At 39.3% G+C, this 22,238-nt stretch overlaps 1 protein-coding gene across 1 annotated transcript in view; it reads right to left on the minus strand.

Annotated features, from left to right (window-relative positions):
• Window positions 1-22,238, minus strand: part of Brip1 (BRCA1 interacting helicase 1) — a 124,083-nt gene that overhangs the window by 22,756 nt on the left and 79,089 nt on the right. Inside the window, exons 14-15 of the mRNA XM_051158202.1 lie at window positions 18,043-18,202; window positions 17,215-17,336 (exon numbers count right to left, since the gene is read on the minus strand). Of these exons, the coding sequence (XP_051014159.1) occupies window positions 17,215-17,336; window positions 18,043-18,202 (282 nt within the window). The remainder of the gene's footprint in view (window positions 1-17,214; window positions 17,337-18,042; window positions 18,203-22,238) is intronic.

Here is a 22,238-nt window from a genome sequence, read left to right on the forward strand (position 1 = left end):
GAACAGGCATAGATTAGATGCAACACTACACTGTTTTATAAAGGAACCTGAGCATCTGAGTATGTTCCTTTCTCCATGTTTTCTGGAATCAATCTACCACAGATGCTGACAGGTGACTGACTGTATTTCAATTTCAGAATATTTATACTAATTGAGTGCAAAAAAGGCAGAGAGGGAGGTAGGTTGAAGTAGCTCTTAAGGATGCTGCAGAAATGTTTAAAAAAACAATGGAAGTATGAAAATCGAAACAGCGCAGAAAAACTGTGGAAGCTGAAACCCTGAATTTAGTTCAAAATATGCAGTTTGGCTGAGTATAAGCCTTTTTTTTTTACCCCCTAGACAATAGGATTGCAGAGGTAAGGTAGAAACATTTTCTGCCTGACAGGAACTTAAGTAAATTCTTAAGAAGACTGTAAGTTCAAATGGCTATCAAATAAATACTTGAAGCTATTAGGGCTGAGCAGCGTGTGGACGTGAGGACAGGTGAGAGATGAAGACAGTCCACGCATGTGGCATAAGAACAGCGAGAGCCTGGCTTGGAGAGGTAAGGGAATAGAAACTAGGTCTAATTAGCAACAGCATCGACCGGCAGGACTTGAGTCACCAAGCAGAAGCGAAGGAAAATGCCCAAATGCTCTCTACCCTGCCAGCTAGAGAGGCGTCCAAAGAAGAGAAGTATGTTTAAGGAAAAAGATAAAAATTGACCTAGCCCAGGTTTAATTTCTAAACAAAAAGTGAAAGCTGACACTAAGCCAGGCAGAGCAGTGCACACCTGAAATCCAAGCTTGGGGGCAGCAGCAGCAGGGTAACTAGGACGAGGTAGCCGAGGAGTTTAAGGACAGCCTGGCAATACAACAATACCTTGTCTCAAACAAACAAAAATGTAAGGAAAAAAATTTTTTAAACTAAAAATTGACATTAAGATTTAGCTAAACACTCAAAATTAGAGAACCCGGGAGCCAAAGTTCTTAGTATAGAATATTAGCACCCAGTGGGTTTCTATATAGGTCTATGCACAGTGTGATGGCTGCATGATTAATAGTAATAACATACAATTCACATAATAATTTTACAAGGAAGATATTATTCATGTAACAGATGAGAAAATTAGGAATGAAGAGGCTAAAGTAGGGCTAGGATTTGGATCAAGACCAAGTTCAGAGTGAAAGCCGCAGAGCTAGACACTTACTTACAGAGCCTTTCTGAATGGGCCTACCTAAATGTAGTTAGGTTAGCCAAGTCTGTCATGTCTTACTTTTCCTATTTAAAAACAGGAGTAAAGAAAACTAAATTAAATGAAAAACGGTTCTAGAATTTCACTGTATGTGTAATGATCATCAGCCATGAAAACCAATGCCCAATTTAAAATGACACACAGCATATGTGAAAAAGGCAGTTTCTCCTGCCAGCAAATAGCCTAAATGCTAAGTAAAGCAAAGGCTGGAAGGGATTAACTGAAATGTCAAAAGACAACCTTTTCCTTTTACCTGCTCATCCTTATAAACATTCTTATTCCCCAGGCATGCTTTCCAAACAAACAGTTTCAATACGAAGCAGCAAAGGGCCCAGGGCAAGCTCTGCCATCTAGTAACTGTCAAAGAGATTAGTCTTTCATCTGTGTGGGCGGTCATGCCCATTCACGTCAACTACACAGTCGAACAACATTATACCTGTGGACCAGTGACAGACATTTTACATTACGGATGTTAACTCTGAATTTTCTCCTAAGTTTTGACAGCAAGTAAACACTATAAGCTAGCTCAAGTGTGGTTAGGAAAGACGATCTCTTAGGTCATCTCCCATAACTTTTCACATACATTTTACAAGCCTACCCCAAACAGAAAACTATAATCAGATATGCTATTTGGAAGAAGTGTAAACCACTCACTCCCCACCCGTAATAAATTCACGCATATGTGATTTTGGAAAAGTGTGTAAACAGAAGTGAGAAGGCCAGCTATTCTATCAACGGATGCTAACTGAAAGCCCATGGAATGCTTAGCGTGCCTCCTAGTCATGGCTTAGAAAATTAAGGACTATTTGTCAACATCTAAATATTTGACCTTTTCATTGTTTTCTTCAACTTGTTCAGTCATTTAAGTAGCCTGTTTGCTACAGTGGAGAAAGTGTGCAACATACCAGCATCAGATGCTGAACAGATTTATTAAAACGTTATTATTATTGGTTCACATTTCAAAGTTCATTCAAAATGAAAGGCATCCTTATTTTGGCAGTTTCTAGAGGAGCAAAAAAATGTATCTAAAAAAAAAAGTATGCATGTTCTCAAAGTTTAAGTGATTAGCACTAGAGAAGAGCAGGGAAATCGCTGCAGCTGTGTGGAAGAGGGAAGGTGCTGACAACCAAGGCTGGGGTGGCATCTATAGAGCCAATGGACAGCACCCCAACACAAGCTATATGATTTTATATTTTATTTATTTACATATTTTTGGTTTGTTGAGACAGGGTTTCTCAATGTAGCCCTGGCTGTCCTGGAACTCACTCTGTAGACCAGGCTGGCCTCAAACTCAGACATCCACCTGCCTCTGCCTCCCTAGTGCCAAGATTAAGGTATGCACACCTGTAGGTCTTAAGAAAAAGTTTTTTAAAAAAATGATTTTGTATTTTGATTTACATCATAATATACTTGAGATCAATCAATAAGTTCTCTCATTGTCCGTGTCTCAATTTTATTAGAAGCCGCAACGATTCACTATAAAAATGCATTTAAAGCCAAGCATGGTGGTCACACCTTTAACCCCAGCACACAGAAGCAGAGGCAGGCTGAATTCTAAATTAAAGGCTAGCCTGGTCTACGGAGCAAGTTTCCGGACAGCCAGAGTTACACAGAAAAAACACTGCCTAAAAAAACAAACAAACAAATCACTTAATGAAAAGAAAAATAATTATTCATATCCAAAGGACTATATCCCATATCAATAAGTCTACATCACAATTTTGAACCTTACATTATTTTTTCAACTTCCAATCAATCCCCAACCATGTTAGTTTTAAGTAAATAGTCCTTATGTAACAGTAGACTTCTGTGAGATCTTAGAGCTATTTCTAAATTTTCATTTGTGTGTGAGTATGTATGCATATATACACTATGTGTACGTGGGTCTCTGCAGAGGCCAACGAGGGCACTGGAGTTACAGGTGGTTGCGAAGAGGGCATCAGAATTACAGGTAGTTGTGAGCTCCCCAACAGTGTGCTGTGAGCTGAACTCTGGTCCCCTGGAAGAGCAGGAAGCACTCTTAAATGCTGAGTCATCTCTCCAGGCCCCTTTTATTGGTTTTGTAAGTAGTTTCTGAAGAAATAAGTGGTTTGACAAAAATGAATTAGAACTATAAATGCATCTTACTACTTTGCCACTATCCTCCATGAAAGACAGATTTTTTTTTCAAGTTCACAAATATATGTATTATTATTTCAGAAATATATGCCCTCTTAAAAGCAATCAATTCAAGCAGGTATTTTTTTCTTTTATGAAAGCTTGAAGACTAAAGTTCAAGCCTTCAATAAAAATGTGGTGGTACACACTTGCAATCTTAGTACTCCAGAGGCTGAGACAGACTCTAAGGCCAGCCTGGGCTACATGGTGAGTTGAGCTTGGACTACATGGGACTCTATCTCAAAATAAAACAAAGAAGCCAATCTACAACTAAGACCTTACTGAATTAAAATCCTCTGTACCACAAAGTAAGCAATCAAATAAAAACAGCCTATATAATAGGACCAAAATCTCTCCTAGCTATCTATCCACAAAGGATAATATGTTGATTGATACACACACACACACACACACACACACACAAACCTAAACAACAACAAGCAACCCAGCCAATAAGGAAATGAACAGGCAAATCTCAAAAGATGAAATGTAGACAGCCAATGGATAAATTCCATCTTTCTAGCCATCAGAGAAATGCAAATCAAAACTGCACTGAGATTCTATCTTACCCCAGTCAGAGTACCAGTCATCAAGAATACAAACAACAATAAATGCTGGCAAGAAGACAGATAAAAAGGGAATCTTCATACATGGCTGGTGAAAAGCTAACCAGCTCAGTAACTATCAAAATCAGTGTAGAAATTTCTCAAGAAACTAAAAACAAATCTATCATATAACCTAGCTATACAATCCCTGGATATTTACCCAAAGGGCTCTGAGTCAACATATCACAGATTTACTTGTATGTCAATGTTGACTGCCGCATAACTCACAATAGCAGAGTTAGGAAATAACCTAAGTGTCTATAGACAGAAAGGACAGAGAAAATGTGGTACATATACACAATGTAATTTTTTCAGCTATAAAGAAGAATGAAGCTATGTTATTTGCAGGAAGTGGATGCAAATGGATAATCATATTAACCGAATTAAGCCAGTCCCAGAAAGACAAATATTGTATGTTTTCTCTCACTGTTTTTTTTTTTTTTTCTAGACAGGGTTTCTCTGTGTAGCCTTTCCCGTCCTAGAACTCACTTTGTAGACCAGGCTGGCCTCGAACTCGCAGAGATGCGCCTGCCTCTGCCTCCCAAGTGCTGGGATTAAAGGCATGCGCCACCACCGCCCAACTTCTCACTGTTGATTTCTAGATTTTTATATACAGTTACATAAAATCATAAATGCATATGTAAAAAGTGAAACTGTCTATGGAAACAAAGAAGACAAATAGGTAGAGGGAGGGGTGAGAAAAGTCAGGGTAGGAAGTATGGGGAAATACGTTCAATACAATAGTTACCTGTATGAAAAACTTCAAATTAAATTTTAAAATATTTAAAATTCAAACCTCCAAATAAAAAAGAACGATCATCCAAAGCCACTAATTAATATTAAGAAAGCATCCTTCTGGAAGATCAACATATTTTTCTGTGAGCACTCAGGAAGAATGGTTTTAACTCTAGCCGAGGCAGAGCTTAAGCCCTGGCATTTAGAGCACACCGAAGCTGGAGACCAAGCCTGCTTGAGAGACATTTACTATTCAGTCACACTGCAGTGTAAACACTTAAGTCATCATATCACAATATAAATTCCAACAGTTCCACCTCTCAACTGAGGCTAAGACCTTGTAATATGGAATAATTTGGCTAGATAAAAGGAGTTTAACTGGTTTTATTTCATTGGCATTTTTTCAACATTTCTAAGACACAGAGTTAACCAAATATAGAACACTTTTTTTTTTTTAAATGAGGGAAAAAAGTCTCTGCCAAGAGTTAAGGAGCCAGGTTCCCCTTTAAATAATAATAATATATAAAAGCCCATCAGAAATAGTCTCCAATTGTTACTTGCTGATACATTAGGACTTAGCCACAATAATCTACCAGGAAACAAGAACCAAGACGTAGTAACAGCAACATAACTCATTCATATATGCTTCGGGATAAGTTATCTTTTTAGAGAATATATTAAACTTTGTGTCATAAATTGTAGCTGTTGAAAAAAAAAATACCTGAACATTTGAAATTTGAGAAAGAGCCGGGCTGAGGCTCAGGGATAGGTGCCTATCCGGCGCACACAAGGCTCCAGGCTCACCACCCAGGAAAGAGAGCACTGGGGAGGAGAAGTCAGGTATGCTCTCTTCGCTCCGTAGTCCCCAGCAACTCTGCTGTGGCTACTGCGTGACATTTAAACACTCCCAAGTAAATCCTTTGGCAATAATGACGTAAAAACAGCTCAGATGGAATGGAAGTGAGATCTTAGCTTTTCATTAGCCAAGCAATTTCTCAAGATAAGAATGCAGGGCAAAAGACGAAATAAATATTTTTCCATTAAAAGAGAAGTTAATTCTTTAAGTCATGAAGGAAATTGTAATATGCCTATTAAAACTTTAATAGGGTCATAGGCATTACGGCAATTTAGTTAGGCTAACCATGTTATGATATTGCTTAGATAAATATGCAAATGCTACAGTTATCAGCTTTGGAAAATGCCACCACTCAAGCTACTGCTTGCTTTGAGGAGGGAAGCAGAGCTGTGAAGGCACATGGCTCACAGGCTGTGACGAAACACAGCTCTCCCCAAAAGCTTCTTCTCTGAGGTTCCTCCTCTCCGGTAAAAAAAAGAGGAAGATGATTTCTGCCAACCTTCCCTCATACACTAATTGAATAAAAAGACAATGAACATGAAAAAGGAAAACATTATATATCAAGAGGCAAAGGCCCTGGTAGTGCAAGCCAGTAGTAACTAATCCCTGCTGTTCAGGAGGCTAAGGCAGGAAGATTCCAAGTTCAAGGCCAGTTAAGATAAGTTACTAAGATCTGCAGTGACAGAAGAAAAAGAGAGGAGGGAAGGAGGCTGGGGTGCATTTTAGGAATAGAGCTGTTTCTTAGGGGGTGTGTGAGGCCCTCGGCTCCATACCCAGCAATGAAAGGGAAGGGGAAAGCAAGTGGGTTCAAGCCTTTACTCTTCTCTTGTAAGGCCCGACATAGATTTTCTGTGTACTTTACATTCAGTTGTAATACACTGTTGCATAAATAGGAACATTTTCATAGGATTATGTAGGTTATATAGTCATTGCCTTAGGCTCTTCCATCTAAATCAGGGTTTTAGCACCTGGGTATTTAACTATACTACTGAATATACAGAGATTATTTTAGGTGGCTTATACATTTCTTTAGTTTATGGAACGATTGTACTTTCACTTAAAAAAAAAAACAATGAAAATAAGTACACTGGCAGACTATATAGAACACACTGTTCAGTTTTAAAACATCTTTTTCCTAATAACTTCTACAATTGTTCAACAAATGTTCTAAAAATATTATGGCTTACATAAACACTCTTTAATATGTTTCTAATGCTTTTTGGTCACTTTGTAATCTATGCAATCTATGCTTTTGAAAGCAGTCATGCCAGACACAGGCATGGAGATACATAGGAGAATGAGTGTATGATTGCTCCTGCATTAATTTAAATACTGTTTCATTCCAGGATTTTACACTCTAGTGTTTCTCTTATAAAAGTCTCACAACTAGGGGGGGGGGAAGATCCAGCATCACAGCTGTGCAAGATGAAGCATTATCTTATGTGAGAGGAGGAGAAGTTCCATGGTAGAGCACATGCTTAGCTGAGTTCACTCTGCAGGCCCTGCAGCGCACACACACACACACACACACACACACACACACAATTCTATAATTATATCTTATGTAGGGAAACAGTGTGAAGTTGTAAACAGAACCACAGGTGCTTAAAAGAATGAGTCATGGCAAGGGGCTTCACTGAGGGGAACGAGCAGCATTTCGTTTAGCGCGTTTCAGAGACCTGCATTTGCTTACGTTCACAGCTATTAATAACTCTTTGGAGGGAAGCAGAAACTCTTATGGAGAAGGCTTGTGAAAGCCATATGATACAGTAATGAGCATAATGACCCTGGGGGATTCCAGGGACAACAGGCTCAAACCCAGAGTTACATTTTTGCAAGACCAAATGTTTAAAAAGACAAAAAGACAAAAAAAGACGAATACTGAAAAACACTGAAGATAGCTAGCATGGGAGTTCAATGCCTATAACACTGTCAGTCTAGATGCTATGCAGGAGGAGTCTGAGTTCAAGGTATGCATTAAGGCACTGTATTCTCCTGCTCCCCATGGGACGGACACACACACACACACACTATATATATATATACATATATCCTAAAATGTTAACGCTCAATTTATTAACACTATAGTCCAGGTGTTAATGAAGTAGAACACAATTGCTGTCTAGATCCCCACTATACCCAAATTATCTCCTAAATAAAAAGCTGGAGATATAGTTCAATGGGTAAAATCATTTGCCATAAAAGCCTGGCAACCTCACATTTAGCCATGTCCCCCTGGAGGGGGAGACCTGGTGGAAGGACAGCAGGTTGCCAAGAAGAGACTTGATACCCTATGAGCATATACAGGGGGAGGTAATCCCCCTCAGGAACAGTCATAGGGGAGGGGAATAATGGGAAAATGGGGGGGGGGAAAGAATGGGAGGATACAAGGGATGGGAAAAACATTGAGATGTAACAAGAATAAATTAATAAAAAAATAAAAAATTTAAAAATTAAAAAAAAAAGCCTGGCAACCCAACCAGGAGCTCTGGAACTCATAAAAGGATGGACGCGGCGGCTTGCACCTGTAATTCCGGCACTCTCACAGTGAGATGGAGGTGGAGACACCTTAGGCTAGCAGGCCAGCTTGGAGGACATGGCGCAGCAGTAGAAACAAGACAGGCCCTGTTGCAACAAAATGGAAGGTGAGGATCAACTTTCAAAAGCTGTCCTCTGACAGCCACACATGTGCCATGGTGTGCACACACATGTACAAATATACGCACCATATATAAAAATAAATGAAGCTTTTACAAAGACCAAAACCCAGGAAAAAAAGGGGGGGTGCCTTTAAAAAGTAACTGAAAGCTGGGCGTGGTGGTGTACACCTGTAATCCCAGCACTCAAGGAGGCGGAGGCAGGTGGATCTCTGTGAGTTCAAAGCCAGCCTCATAGACAAAGTAAACTCTGTCTTAAAAGAACAAAAACAAAACAAAACAACAAAGTAACTGGAAGTTTTATTTTTAAAAGCTGGGGTTTTCCCCCTATTATTGTTTGGAGCTTCTTCTTACATATGAAGAACATTTGAGAATGGAATAAGGCACACAAAATCATAGCACTTTGAAAATTAATGCTTTATAGTAAAAGTAATGGAAACTTCAGAATTTTTTTAAAAGTTAAAAAACTGTGTCCTTTCCCTGGTTCTTCAAAAACTTTCCCAAATTAACATGAATAAGAGAGACACAGTGTTCAACCTGTTATGTTAAAACAGATCTCATCCCAAATCCCACACAGAAAATGCAGATGAGCAACTGATAAATGACTCCACAGAAAAGAGGAAGTTCAAATGCACCCTCCGAGCCTCTTCTAAAAATAAGCCAGTTTGGCCTGTAAGAGCACTGAAGTGCTCAGTGGAACTCATAGAGAAAACTGAAAGAAAGGGCATTCTACAGAGATGAGAGAGAAAGTAGGGGATGGTGCCACAGACTTACAGCCCTGTGTGCTGGGAAGGCTGAGGTAGGAAGAGCATGACTTCCGGGCAGTCTTGGCAACACAGCAGAAACCTGGGTCCTTAAGGTGCAAACATGGTGTTGTGCGGAAGCTAGGTGGTAAAGCACTTGCCTGAGGGTTAGGTTACACCCTCAGAAATGCAAACAAAACCATGAAAGAAAGGGAAGATCCCAGGAAACTAGTGATCTGGCACATGAGAAATGCAAGTTGAGGCAGAAAGACACCAAGTTTAAGGTTAGCCTGGGCTACATAGTGAGATCAGTCAGAAGTAAAGAAAGGGGGTAGAGAGATAAACAGTATTATCACCTCTCAAATTCAAGACAGGAAGGAAAACATTTGACATAGTGAACAGTATTTTCAGTCATGATGTGATTATTGGCAATCGATTTCAAAAAACAATTGAGGTTTTATGTAATATTGAGAATATATATAAAAGGGAAAATAGATTAACTGAGCTAAAACCCTTATTTCAAATAGGAAGTTAGTAATTACTAAAACTACTTAAATAGTGATGAAATATAATGGTAGCAAAAATCTAATTTTAGCTGTGACAAAACAGCTAAAAATGTGACAGCCAATGACTCTCAGAAGCAGGGCTGTGACTGGGGTGGACACCAAGATTATTATAATAAGCCATACTGTATCTAGTGTGTATTAGACTCTTACTAAAAACTTTATTCAACTGTTTATCCAACTTGATAAAATCTAATTTAACATAAATATAGGAGCTAAGAAGAACTCAGAGAGTAAAGTGCCTGCTTGCTCTGCAAGTAAAGGAGCTGAGTTTGGATCCCCAGGACCACCATCAAAAAATAAACAAAAACAAAAACAACTAAACAAAAAAGGCAGGCAGTAAGTGCCTGTAATTCCGGTGCCTGGAGACTGGGTGTCTAGCCAATCAGTGAGCTCCTGATTCAGTCACACATACACACACAACTGTAGATTGCTCATTTTAATTGATGATATACATGTACATGACCTATATGTAAAGGATTGGTACTCAACTAAATTTTGCCTACAAGAAGCTATTTACAACACAGATGTTCTTTTGTGTTGTCACAAAAGGGCAGGACATGGGAGATGGGTTACTGGCATACAGTGGGCCAAGGTAGAAATTTAACTAAACATTCTACACTGCAGTAGCCAAAAGGTCCATAGTGCCAAGTTTGATAAACACTGACATCAAGGCCACAAATCTACTAAACTGACACAGTAGGAAAAGACACTTTGAGTTACAGTACCACTATAGTCCACCACACACTGATTTAATATCCTACAGTTAGAAACCGTTACACCACTCATTTCCAGGGCCTCAAACTATTATGTATTTATTTACTGAAGGTCTACTTACATAGCTCAGGCTGGCCTTGAACTTGAGATCCTCCTGCTTCAGCCCCCAAGTTCTGGGATTACAGGAATGTACCATACCTGTTTTCATTAAACTATTCTTTTTTTTTCCCCCCCTTGGTTTTTCGAGACAGGGTCTCTCTGTGCATTAAACTATTCTTAAGCTATTAAGTTCAGTCAAACCCAGGAAGACTAATGTTGTAAACAGTGATACATATTACAACCTACAGCATCTGATGCTTTAACATTTTATAATGGGGACACTTGAGTGACATACCTGGAGGCCATCTCCCTGTCTGTAACCTGCAGCTTCAGAAGAGACCTGACAGAGCGGATGAACTGACTAGCCCATTGCCTCTCAGCCTCTTGGCTGAGACTGTGTAGCTGAAATCCACAACTCTCATTCTCCTCTGACGAACAGAATTACATTTATTTTTAGAAAAGCAAAACTCATAGCCGGGCGTGGTGGCGCACGCCTTTAATCCCAGCACTCTGGAGGCAGAGGCAGGCGGATCTCTGTGAGTTCGAGGCCAGCCTGGTCTACAAAGTGAGTCCAGGATGGCCAAGGCTACACAGAGAAACCCTGTCTCGAAAAACAAAAAAAAAAGCAAAACTCCAGTTCCTTACTTCCCCTTGAGGAAGTGCTGTTAATTATGCCGCATCAACAAATCACTATGAACACAAAGCCTCAATCAATCTTACACGTCCCCGTGGTGACAAGTACGTCTAAGTAAGGACTCGGACCTAGTTTGAGAGCAAAATCAATACACAAAGTTCTTGTGTTTGCAAGAACATCGGATGAGTGGAAGAAAACAAAGTAAGAAAATGTCAAACTAGCCAAGCTTATTTGCCTTTACCCCTTCAGAGAACACGGTCAATGATGCCGAGGAGGAGACTCTGCGGTGAGGTGCTTGCCCAGTACCAGCAAACCCCTGGGTTCAGTCTCAGGCACGGAGGGGTAAGGAGGAGAAGGAACCGCAGCAACCCATCTATTTATCCTATGGGTCTTTTGTTTCATTTATTCAGTTGTCTTTCAAAGGATATTATTTTCTCATTTTTACTGCCCATGGCAAATATACAAGGTATATACTTAATTTTTTTTAATTTAAGATGTATTTATAAACTACTTTTCAATATTTCTGGTCAAATTATTCTTTTTTATTTAAAGCTAGAAAAGGGGTGTTCCGAGTGAAAGTGAGGCGTGAGTAATTTAGGCTGAACTGGCTTGACCTAGGTATTTCCAAGTAGTCCAACTATAAACTGCAGGCTTCCTAAATGTCACTGAGTCTAGTCTTACAGCGCTTTAGGTCTACATACACGGCTATCCCCCTTGGGGAAGCATGTGTTGTTATGGGGACAGATCCAGGTGGGTTGCTGTATCAGCTGCTACATTCTAACCAGAACGCTATCCCACTCTGACCTTAGGCTCAGCTCCTGGGTCAGGTTTCCCATAATACAGAATAAAATCCCAAACCCTGGAATTGGCATACAGAGCCTCAGGTGATTCAGCTTCTAAATGCCTCTCCCAGCCTGAGTTCACAGGCCATGGCCCCAAACCTGTGCTTCCTGCAGTTGCTGGAAACTGCTGCTATCCTATCCTCTTTCTCCTCTGAGGGCCTTAGCATACGCTGCTGGGCTGAGGGTACCGCTGCCTGCTCTGCTCGCCTACACCATTCTCACCCTCTTTCCTGTGTCACATTAGCCAACACGTCCTCAGGAGGCCCTTCCCAACCCATAAAGATCTGCTGTAACACTCTCAGGGTTCCTGTACTTTCTCTTAGAGCCTTCATCACAACGGTGACTGTTTATTACTCTCACATCAGTTCCTTGCTAGACTATACTCTGCACAAGACGAAGGGCTGTAGACAACGTGTGCTGTGCTCCTAGAATCCGCTACCACAGTTTGTGCTTATAGCTAGAGAGGAAAAAAAAAAAAAAAAGAGTTCTGGCCAGCTTTATAATCTAAATAGCTTTGTTGTAATCTGCTGTGTTTATATTACCAATCTGAGACATGGGGTGACTGAATTTTAATGCTGTAGCTTTTATAGTTCCAATCTGCCAATGGGTTTGTTTCAGATATCCATTTAAAAGGCATATTTGCTATATGTGACTTAATTGCATTAAAAGGAAACAATGGCTTTTTTCAGTTATGCTTTTCCACCAGCCTCTACTCACAAAAAGTCTGCGGTCCCTCTCCTGCTCCTCAAGTACTTCAGCACAGTGCACAGAAAATCCTCTTTTAAACTATTAGACAATTAAGCATGTTCGTATGAGTGATCAGAAGCATCTGGGAAGGTGGAAGTAAAAAAAAATCCTCACCAGGAAAGTCAGCTTAATGCTTGCCTTCAGAGTGGCCCATTATCAACATCTCACAGTGGGTTTCTTTATTTCCAGGTCCCTAAAGAATGAGTCATAAATTATGACTTGAACTAAAGAAGTCACACTTGGCTCCAAAATGAAATTTTCCTACCTCTACTTTCTGGTCCCCAAGGTGGGAAGAGGAAATCCTGGTCATAGCCAAAGAAGTCATAGTTTTGGCTCTAACATACATTTTCCTGTCTCTCTAAAGGCCGGGCTCTGCTGGTGAGACAGTAAAGTCTCAGGTCAGTATTTTAAGCTGTATTTAAATTTTTACTTCCATAATCTTCCTTAAACTTAAGAAAAATTAGTATCATAAAATTAATGTCATTACCTTTTTTTTCCTTATTTAAATCACTTTTTTTAACTCGGACATGGACCCGAACTTTTAAAAACATGAATTCAAATGAAAGACAGAAAACAGTGCAGAGGTTAGTTTGATTCATTTCTATTTGAATACTGAAATTGTTTTCACCTATAGGTAAAGCTCCCATTCATCTCTGCCTGACACACACTGTTACAAAAGTATAAAGTTCTAGTTTAAAGTTTAGCAATTCGAAGGAGTTTTGGAGGAGAACCATTTATTTTGTCATTTCCTTTTTTTGTTTGTTTGTTTGTTTGTTTTTCAAGACAGGGTTTCTCTGTGTAGCCTTGGCTGTCCTGGACTCACTTTGCAGACCCAGGCTGGCCTCGAACTCACAGGGATCCACCTGCCTCTGCCTCTTGAGTGCAGGGATTAAAGGCGTGCGCCACCATAGATTGGCAGGTTCAATTGAAAAATTTTTTTCTACCATAATTTATTTTCTGCAGAGAACTTACTTTTGATGTAAGAAAGTTGGATATTTGTTTTGTATTAGATGGAAAAATCTACTCACCAATGATCATATATCTGAACTTAAAATCCATATAAAGAAACAGAAGAAAATATTAGTAGCAAATTTTTCATGACTTTAGATTAGCTAGCAATTTCTTAAACAAGTAGTTTCAATGAATTTCACCAAAAATGTGATCTTTTACACTCCACTGTGGCATACAAGTATTTTTCAGTAACTGGTACTGGCCAGTCACGCTCTGTAGATGTGTGATCTATAATAAATAATTATTGTTTCACGTTACTACAGTTTGTTACATAGCACAGATGTAGACAAATAACAATGTAAAATATACTTTCCTTTATATCAGATATTGCTGATAAAGAAAATACTACTGGAGCTGGAGAAATGGTAAAGACGTTTGCTACGCAAGCAAGAAGACCTGAGTAGGAATGCCTAGCTCCCTCACAGAAACCCAGGTGTGGCCACACAAGCCTTTCACTCCAGCGCTGGGGAGGCAGGTGAAGCCCTTGGGCTCTGGGGCTAGCCAGCCTCACTCAAACAGTGAGCTTCAGGCTTAAACAAACAAGGTAGAGAGGAATAGAGGAAGACACCTGATGTCTTCCTGTGGCTTCTGCATATGCAGACATGGGCATACACACTCATATGGGCACATGCACCATATCACACCCAAGAAAGGGAGGGAGGAAGGTAAGGAGGGAGGGAGGGAGGAAAGAAGGAAGGAAGGAAGGAAGGAAAGAAGGAAGGAAGGAAGGAAGGAAGGAAGGGTAAACAAGAACAGATCATCATATTTGGATTAAAGTCCCCGAGTGATAAAGGCTTAATCTCTGGCTTCTGGCACTCTTGGGAAGTTGTAGAAACTCTAAGAGTCAGGCTTAGCAGAAGTTAGGTAGCCAGAGGTGTCCCCTTGAGGACATGCTAGGACCATAGTCCTTTTTCTTTGCTTCTTTACTGACATGGCATTCTGCCTAGCTACAAGCATTAAGCAATGGAGTCTAGAAAATGTGGACAGAAACCTCCAAAACTGTAAGCTAAAACAAGATTTTTATCCTTATAAGTTATTTATCATAGTGACAGAAAGCTGATTAACAAAGAAAGAAAACGTTAACAACTCAAGTTTTGTGCAACAACAAGGCCCCAAATTACATTTGTTGGCATGAGGTAGAAATAAAATAAAAGAAATAAAGGATATTTTTTCTTATAAACAGTTTTTAACTTTAAGAATTTTTGAAAAACTAGCAAAGGATAATATAACAAATATATGCTCACCATTTTTTGAAACTTTTTTTTTTTTTACAAAAGTACCTTTTGATAATTTTTCTTCTTAAATGTAATGAGTATTGTAAGTCTGACATGAATACTTCTGGACCTCCCTACTTTGTAAGTATAATACTTAGCGTAGCCTAACAAACTTTATTAGTCATAAAGTTTGTCATCTTTTCCATTTCTGAAAAAAAAAAAAATGTGTGAAGGTCCAAGATTTAGAAAGAATATGAGCAAAAATGGAAAGAATCTGTTTAAGGGGAAATACACTCAAGACGCTAGAAGAATATGTAGTATACAAGATGAGAGAGGCTGTTCACATGTAACAAAGCCCATTCACACACACGATACTGCAGGCAAGGTGACAGGACATCCATAGGATGAAGGCCACCACAACATTAGGCCAACGGCAGAGCTGGACTTGTGCAGAGTTCAGCTTGAAAGCTGCTGATGGTGAGCACCGGGTGTTCCAGAGCACACGTCGCTGCCACAGCAGCTGTCTGGGCAGCACCAGCCACTTCAGAAGAACAGACAGCACCTTGCACGTTGGCAGCAGCAACAATGGCAGCTGTAGACAGTCAGGAGACACTGCCATGGCCAGCAGGCTCTACAAGGATTAGAGTGAGTCACTGGATGACATATTTTGAAGAAGTTCAGAGGTTTTTTTTTTTTTTTTTTTTTTTTTTGAGGACTAAGAGTTGATGAAAGAATTATTGTTTATTTGTTGTTAATGTTATTCAAAGACTGCTCCATCCTGAAGTAAAAGTAGCATATATAAGTTATAGTGTTCACTAACATATCAACAATAATAAAGATACCTATGCTACGGGTAGAACTCCTATTCTGGTATGATATCTTAATTGCCTGCACCCGGGGAGTAAGGATAAAGATCATACTCAGCCAGCTCAGTGGCTGGAAATACCAAGCCTTGTTCTCACATTGCTAGCACCTTCAGATGCCTGTAAAAACAGAGGAAAGCCCTCCCTGATAGATGCTAATGCCAAACTGTGGTGTTAGCTTTGGATGCTGACTTGGTTAATTTGAGAGATGCCTAGGAAATAGCTAAATCATTACTTCTGGGTGTCTGACCGTATTTCCACATCCGGTTTGTGGGTCAGCAAGTTCAGTGGGGAAGACATTCAACTGTGGGCCACAAAGGAGAAGCAAAGGCAGAACAGAGAAGCCGCCCTGCTGTCCCTCTGAAGCTGGGGCATTTTTCTATTCCTATTGCCTTTAGATGTCCTTTGGCCTTTGGACCCCGGAACTTGCATGGGCCCATTCTAGGGTGGGGGATGGTTGGTCTTTGCTGTCGAATGGGGCTGTATCATCAACACCTGAAATCCTGAGTCTTTCAGCTTCATGAACTGAGCCATGCAATCAGCTTGCATGTGGCCTTTGTGGAAATTTCCAGCTAGCTTCTGTAACCAGGTGACTGAATGAGTATAGATCCATGCAAGCATGTATGAGTGTATACACACAAATACTCACATCCACATTCTTTTACCAATTGCTTCCAATTCTCTGGAGAAACCTAATACATCCCCTTAGTAATTACTACTAGGAATGAACTTAGAATAAAGCTTAGGAAATAAACAATGATAACGAAACAAAACTTTAACCTTCCTAATGCTGTGACCTTTAATACAGTTCCTCATGTTATGGTGAACCCCAATCATTAAACTATTTTCACTGCTACTTCATAACTGTAATTTTGCTACTGTTACGATAAGAATGATTCTTCTATTTAGACCAATAATAAAATTTGAGCAAGATAGAGCAAACATTTTCAGGGTATAGATGTCAAACAACACAAGACTTGTTCAGGAGATTGGGAAACTCATTAGGTGAAGTTCATTACTCTTTAGCTCCCTGTCTGAACAGTTCTCTGCCTACAGCACACATGCTCTGAAGTACAAGCCCAGTGCAGTGGTCCTACTGAGCTCAAGTAGAAGGCACTGGAAGGAATCTGGAGCAGCTAAAACCAAGAGATCTAGAAGGCAGGGCAATAGAGAGCTAGATAAAGAAAGGACCATGGAGTCCGTAGGGGAATCTGTCAATGTCTTGCTAAGACCTTGGTGAAACACAACTTGTGGGCCTCTCCAACACTGTTTTTCACTCAGAAAATTATGATAGAGATGGGGGGGGGGGGGAGGCTGGCTGGCTGTGTGTCCAAGCTCACAGGTGACATTGATGCTCCTGATCAGGGGCCACACTTTCAAAATCACCTTTGCTGTACAAAACAGTATGCTAAAAGTAAACATATTCTCATTCATTCAGAGACTCTGGAGATTTAAACCTCTGAGGATACAAGAGAAACATCTAATTAACTCTACACAAAGCATACAGATAGAACTTCTCAAGGCTTTGCTGACTTACCTGAAGATCCTTCACATTTGGAAAAGGAATTCCTACTGTTATGACAGCACGGGCATTGTCATCTGAGAAATCCAGACCCTCGCTCACTTTGCCACGACAAACTGCTATGAGAAGGGCTCCATCTTAAGCAACAGAAATCAAACATTTTACAAAGTGCATTCAAAATTCTCTGAAATTGCTTGTTATAGTCATATATATTTTAGTACATTTAAAGCAGCCATGGGTTGCTTTATGAAGCAGTTTTTAAATCTTATTATTTTTCAATAAATAAGAAAACAAAATTAGATGAAAGTGTTAGCAAATCAATTTACAGCCTGTGCATTTTTAAAGTTACTTATAGCCAGGTGTGGTGGCCCACACCTTTAATCCCAGGACTTGGGAAGTAGAGCTCTGTGTTTGAAGCCAGCCTGGTCTACATAATGAGACCCTGTCTCAAACAACAACACAAACAAAACAAAGCTAAAACCAAACAACACCTCCTCAGTTTACCTTATTTGGTAGACTATAAGCACAAACCACATCATCTATGAAAAAGCTACAGATCTTACTTGGTCAATGACAAAGGAATTTATGCCTACTATACCTTCCTTCTTGCACAAAATGTTTCAGGTAATATAAGGTAAAATGTGGCTGAATGTCTGAATGCATACATTCTTTTTTTTTTTTTTTAACCTACTTTATTTTTTTACCTCAGATTATAAAATATAAAGTTTCCCAAGTACAATTCACTTAAAAAGATAATATAAAAGACGTTTTAATAGCACCAACTTCTTCTTGCTTTACAATTTAAAAAGCCTTTTCGTTGACCATGAAGTTATTCCCAATTACCTTTTTCTCCTTTGAACTTGATGGCATCGTAGTACACCTGCAGCAACTCATCAAAATCAGTTTTCTCTCCTCCTTGGGGTTCTGCAACGACTGTCTTCACCGACTCTAAACTATGCCATAAGCCAGTGAAAACCCAACGGTCTCTTAATTTCTCTAATAGCTAAAAAGAGATGGAGACAATTAATTCTGCAGTCTAGCTGAACAAAGGCCTTTATTTGTAAATTATAAATGCTAGAATACAAAAAAAAAAATGAACTCAACTTGTATCATAATGAATGCACATTCTATAATGTATTATTAGATTGAAAATAAATAAGAGTCAATGAAAAGCCCAACCTTAAAACAATCTTATAAACATGGGTGAGAGAGGAATACAATAAAATGTACGCAATCTTTAAATGTGAATGATAAGATCATCTACAAATTAATGTGTGCGATGAAGCAAGAGTAATACTTAGAAATATACCAATAGGTTGAATATACTTTATTCTTAAAATTTGAACATTTTAATTTAGGCATTATTTTTTAGATGGTAGAAAGTGAAATATCGCAAATGCAAACACAAATGACAGAAGCCGGTTGTAGAGACGATAATTTAAAGTGAGTGTCATGAGTTCTATTGCAGTTTGGACCAGTTATTACTACAGTATAAGTGAGTACCAAGAAACCAACTGTAATTCTCTAAGGAACAAAACCTCATTGATTTTCATGAGATAATTTATTGTTTTTATAAATAAAATTTAAATGACTATAAACCAAATTCTCTTATCACTGCTATTTGCTCAATGATCTGGGTTGATTAATAACTTAAATTCCCCATAACATTACATTATGTTTTTAAAAATTATAGGACTGTAATCTAAAAGTATTTTCTATTTGAAATGTCTCATAGAATTGATTTTTGAATATGCACTGTTTTGAAATGAAAGTCTTGTGTTCAGAGTCAGGAAGTATAAAAACCCTCTTGATAAGACCAGAGAAACAGTGTGTGTAGAGAGGTAAAAATGGGTGTTTAACTGGTAGAAAAAGATTGATATTAAAGGAAAATCAATGAAGTACAGAATAGTATTAAGTTACTTAAGTTTCTATGCTGAGTAGCAAGTATAGAACTGGATAAAAGTCTCACTGGAACCAGATGAAAGGTGTGACAAGTTTCTATAGCTGCTGACACTAACATTTAATACAATAATATACCATTTTCTTTGAATTTGAAAACAAATATTTCATTATAGTGATTTCTTGACTCAGATAACAACAATACCAAATTTTAGGTCAAACATGTCCCAAGATCTTAATCAAACTCACTCTACTCCAGTAAGACATTTCTATATGATGCATAGTTAGATTAGAAGAGACCTACTTTAAAAAAAAAAGTTTAAAAAGCTGGGTGTGGTGGCACAAACCTTTAATCCCAGCACTCGGGAGGCAGAGGCAGCCAGATTGCAGTGAGTTCGAGGCCAGCCTGGTCTACAAAGCAACTCCAGGACAGTCAAGGCTACACAGAGAAACCCTGTCTTGAAAAACCTAGGAAAAAAAAAGTTAAAGAAATGACGAAGAGGCCGGGCTTGGTGGTGTACAGCTTTAATCCCAGCACTCGGGAGGCAGAGGCAAGTGGATCACTGTGAGTTCAAGCCTAGCTTGGTCTACAAAGCGAGTCCAGGACAGCCAAGACTGCACAGAGAAACCCTGTCTTGAAAAACCGGGGGGGAGGGGGTGGAGAGAAGTAGTTAATCCAAAATTTCCACTGAAGATTTTTTTTTTCACATTATAAACAAATAATCCACTTGGGTCTAGTGGTGCAGGCCTGCAATTCTAGATACTAAAGAGGCAAGGCAAGAAGATGGCGAGTTCAAAGCCTGCTTAGATTACAAGGATGAGTTCAAGGTCAAACAAGGCAACTTAGTGAGACCCTGTCTCAAAAAAAAAAAAAAAAAGTAAGAAAGGGGCTGGCGATAAGCTTAGCGGTAGAGTGTTTGCCTGCCATGTTCCATGACCCAACATCCAACCTCTTGTACCACAAAGAAAAACAAGAGAGTGGTGTTAGAAATCTGTCTGAAAAATAAGCCACTGAGCTTCTGATACATCAGAATTTACTGATTTCATTTGAGTTTTAAACAGAACTGTGAGTGTATTCTAATCACACAACTAAGACTGTAATTCAGAGAGTGGGTAAGAGGAATAGGAGAGACAGCGCACACCAAACAGAGCTTGTCTCTCTAGCTTGCATTAAAGCTTTACTGTTATTGAAATTTTTATAACTTGAACACACTATTTACCTTCTACAGAGATTAATCTTGAGCTGGTGGAAAGGGTAAATGTGCTTCCTGCGCAAGCCTGACCGCCCGAACCCAATCCCAAGAAGCCAGGATGGAAGGAGAGCGCTGACTCCCAAAGCTGTCCTCTGATCTCCATACATGGACTGAGGTCTATGCATGCCGGTACACACCACACACACACACACACACACACACACACACAGAGCGCATTTAACACAGCATCATACACCTGTACGCACACATCACACACAGAATAAAACACACACAACACATCACATGCATACACTGCACATCACACTCACATAGCACACCACACACACACACACACATACACACACACACACACACACACACACACACACACAGAGCGCATTTAACACAGCATCATACACCTGTACGCACACATCACACACAGAATAAAACACACACAACACATCACATGCATACACTGCACATCACACTCACATAGCACACCACACACACCACACACACACACACACACACACACAGCGCATTTAACACAGCATCATACACCTGTACGCACACATCACACACAGAATAAAACACACACAACACATCACATGCATACACTGCACATCACACTCACATAGCACACCCCACACACACACATAAAAACATCACACATAAACTACATAACAAACTACATAAAATCTTAAAAATAGCACTCAAATTTGCTTTAATTAAACAGGAAGAACTTTTTCTAAACTCTCTAAACACAACTAAAAAGTTGTTGCCCTATCTTTTGTTTTCCAGGTGGGAGGAGAGCCAGAAAGTGAGAAAATAATCTTAGCATTCTGCCGTAACAGTTCTTTGGACTTAAGGTTATAAGCAGGATCAAGGTGAGAGACTAGAAAAAGACGCTCTTAGTAAGTGGTAAACATTTATGCAATCCATACCAAACCAATCAATCAAAATCTGTCACAGAGACAAAAGAAAAACATTCTGTAGGGATAATAGGCCAATTTGCCAAGAAAATGCAACAAGTACACATTTATATAATACTTAAGTATTCAAGTTAGAGCGTCAGGCGTGGTGGCAAGCACCTTTACCTGCTGAGCCATTTAACTAGCCACTATATATTCATCTTAAGAGACAAAACTTAGGTCTACAGCTTTTTTTGTTCTCACTGCAGGTGACACCCACAGGGCAGGTGTTTCCCTCTCGTCGGGGTAGTCTCTGAAGTGACTGGAGTCTCTGAAGTGAATTATTTAATTCAGTTATTTGTTCTTTTAAATATCATAACTAGGTACCTAGCAATCACACAGCTTAAAAATACTCGGCCATAGACTTTTCTCTCAGTTTTTCAGGCTTATCCCATGACAAAAAACACAAGGTATTTCTAAGTTATTTTTATAGTTTATAAAAAGTAAATCCTAGCCACATACAGAGACTAGCTGACACATGACAGAGACGATTTAGTTTACCAACTTGTGTTCACATTACTTGGATTCATTAGCCTTAGAGGCAAGCTTTTGAAAAAGTCACATCTCACAAATTAAAAGAATACTCTGGAATGCCTGTGTCTTATCTGGACATTGTCATTTCACTTTTTCAAGCTTCTTAAAACCAGTATGTCACTAGGGAGGCAATAAGTTAGAACCCTGCATTTGTTCAATGGCCACGGCTTTTATGCAGCACCAGATGTTCAGTACATTAATAACGCACTAACTCAGAGTCTCTTTTTGAAACTTTAGAAAGTGCAAATTGCATTAAGACCTCTTTGCCCTCGTTACTGGTATTGTTACAATCCTAGCCCTTCGGAAAATGTTTCTTGGCATGTGTTTCTCTTCATAATATTGCCATTTACTCACTTTAATAGCCAGTGCTCAAGTCCTAATGCACTTAATAGCCCTGCCTAAATAGACTATCTCATATAATCCTATTCACATAATTTGTTTC

The sequence above is a fragment of the Acomys russatus genome, chromosome 16, assembly GCF_903995435.1.
Source record: "Acomys russatus chromosome 16, mAcoRus1.1, whole genome shotgun sequence".
Taxonomy (NCBI): Eukaryota; Metazoa; Chordata; class Mammalia; order Rodentia; family Muridae; genus Acomys; species Acomys russatus.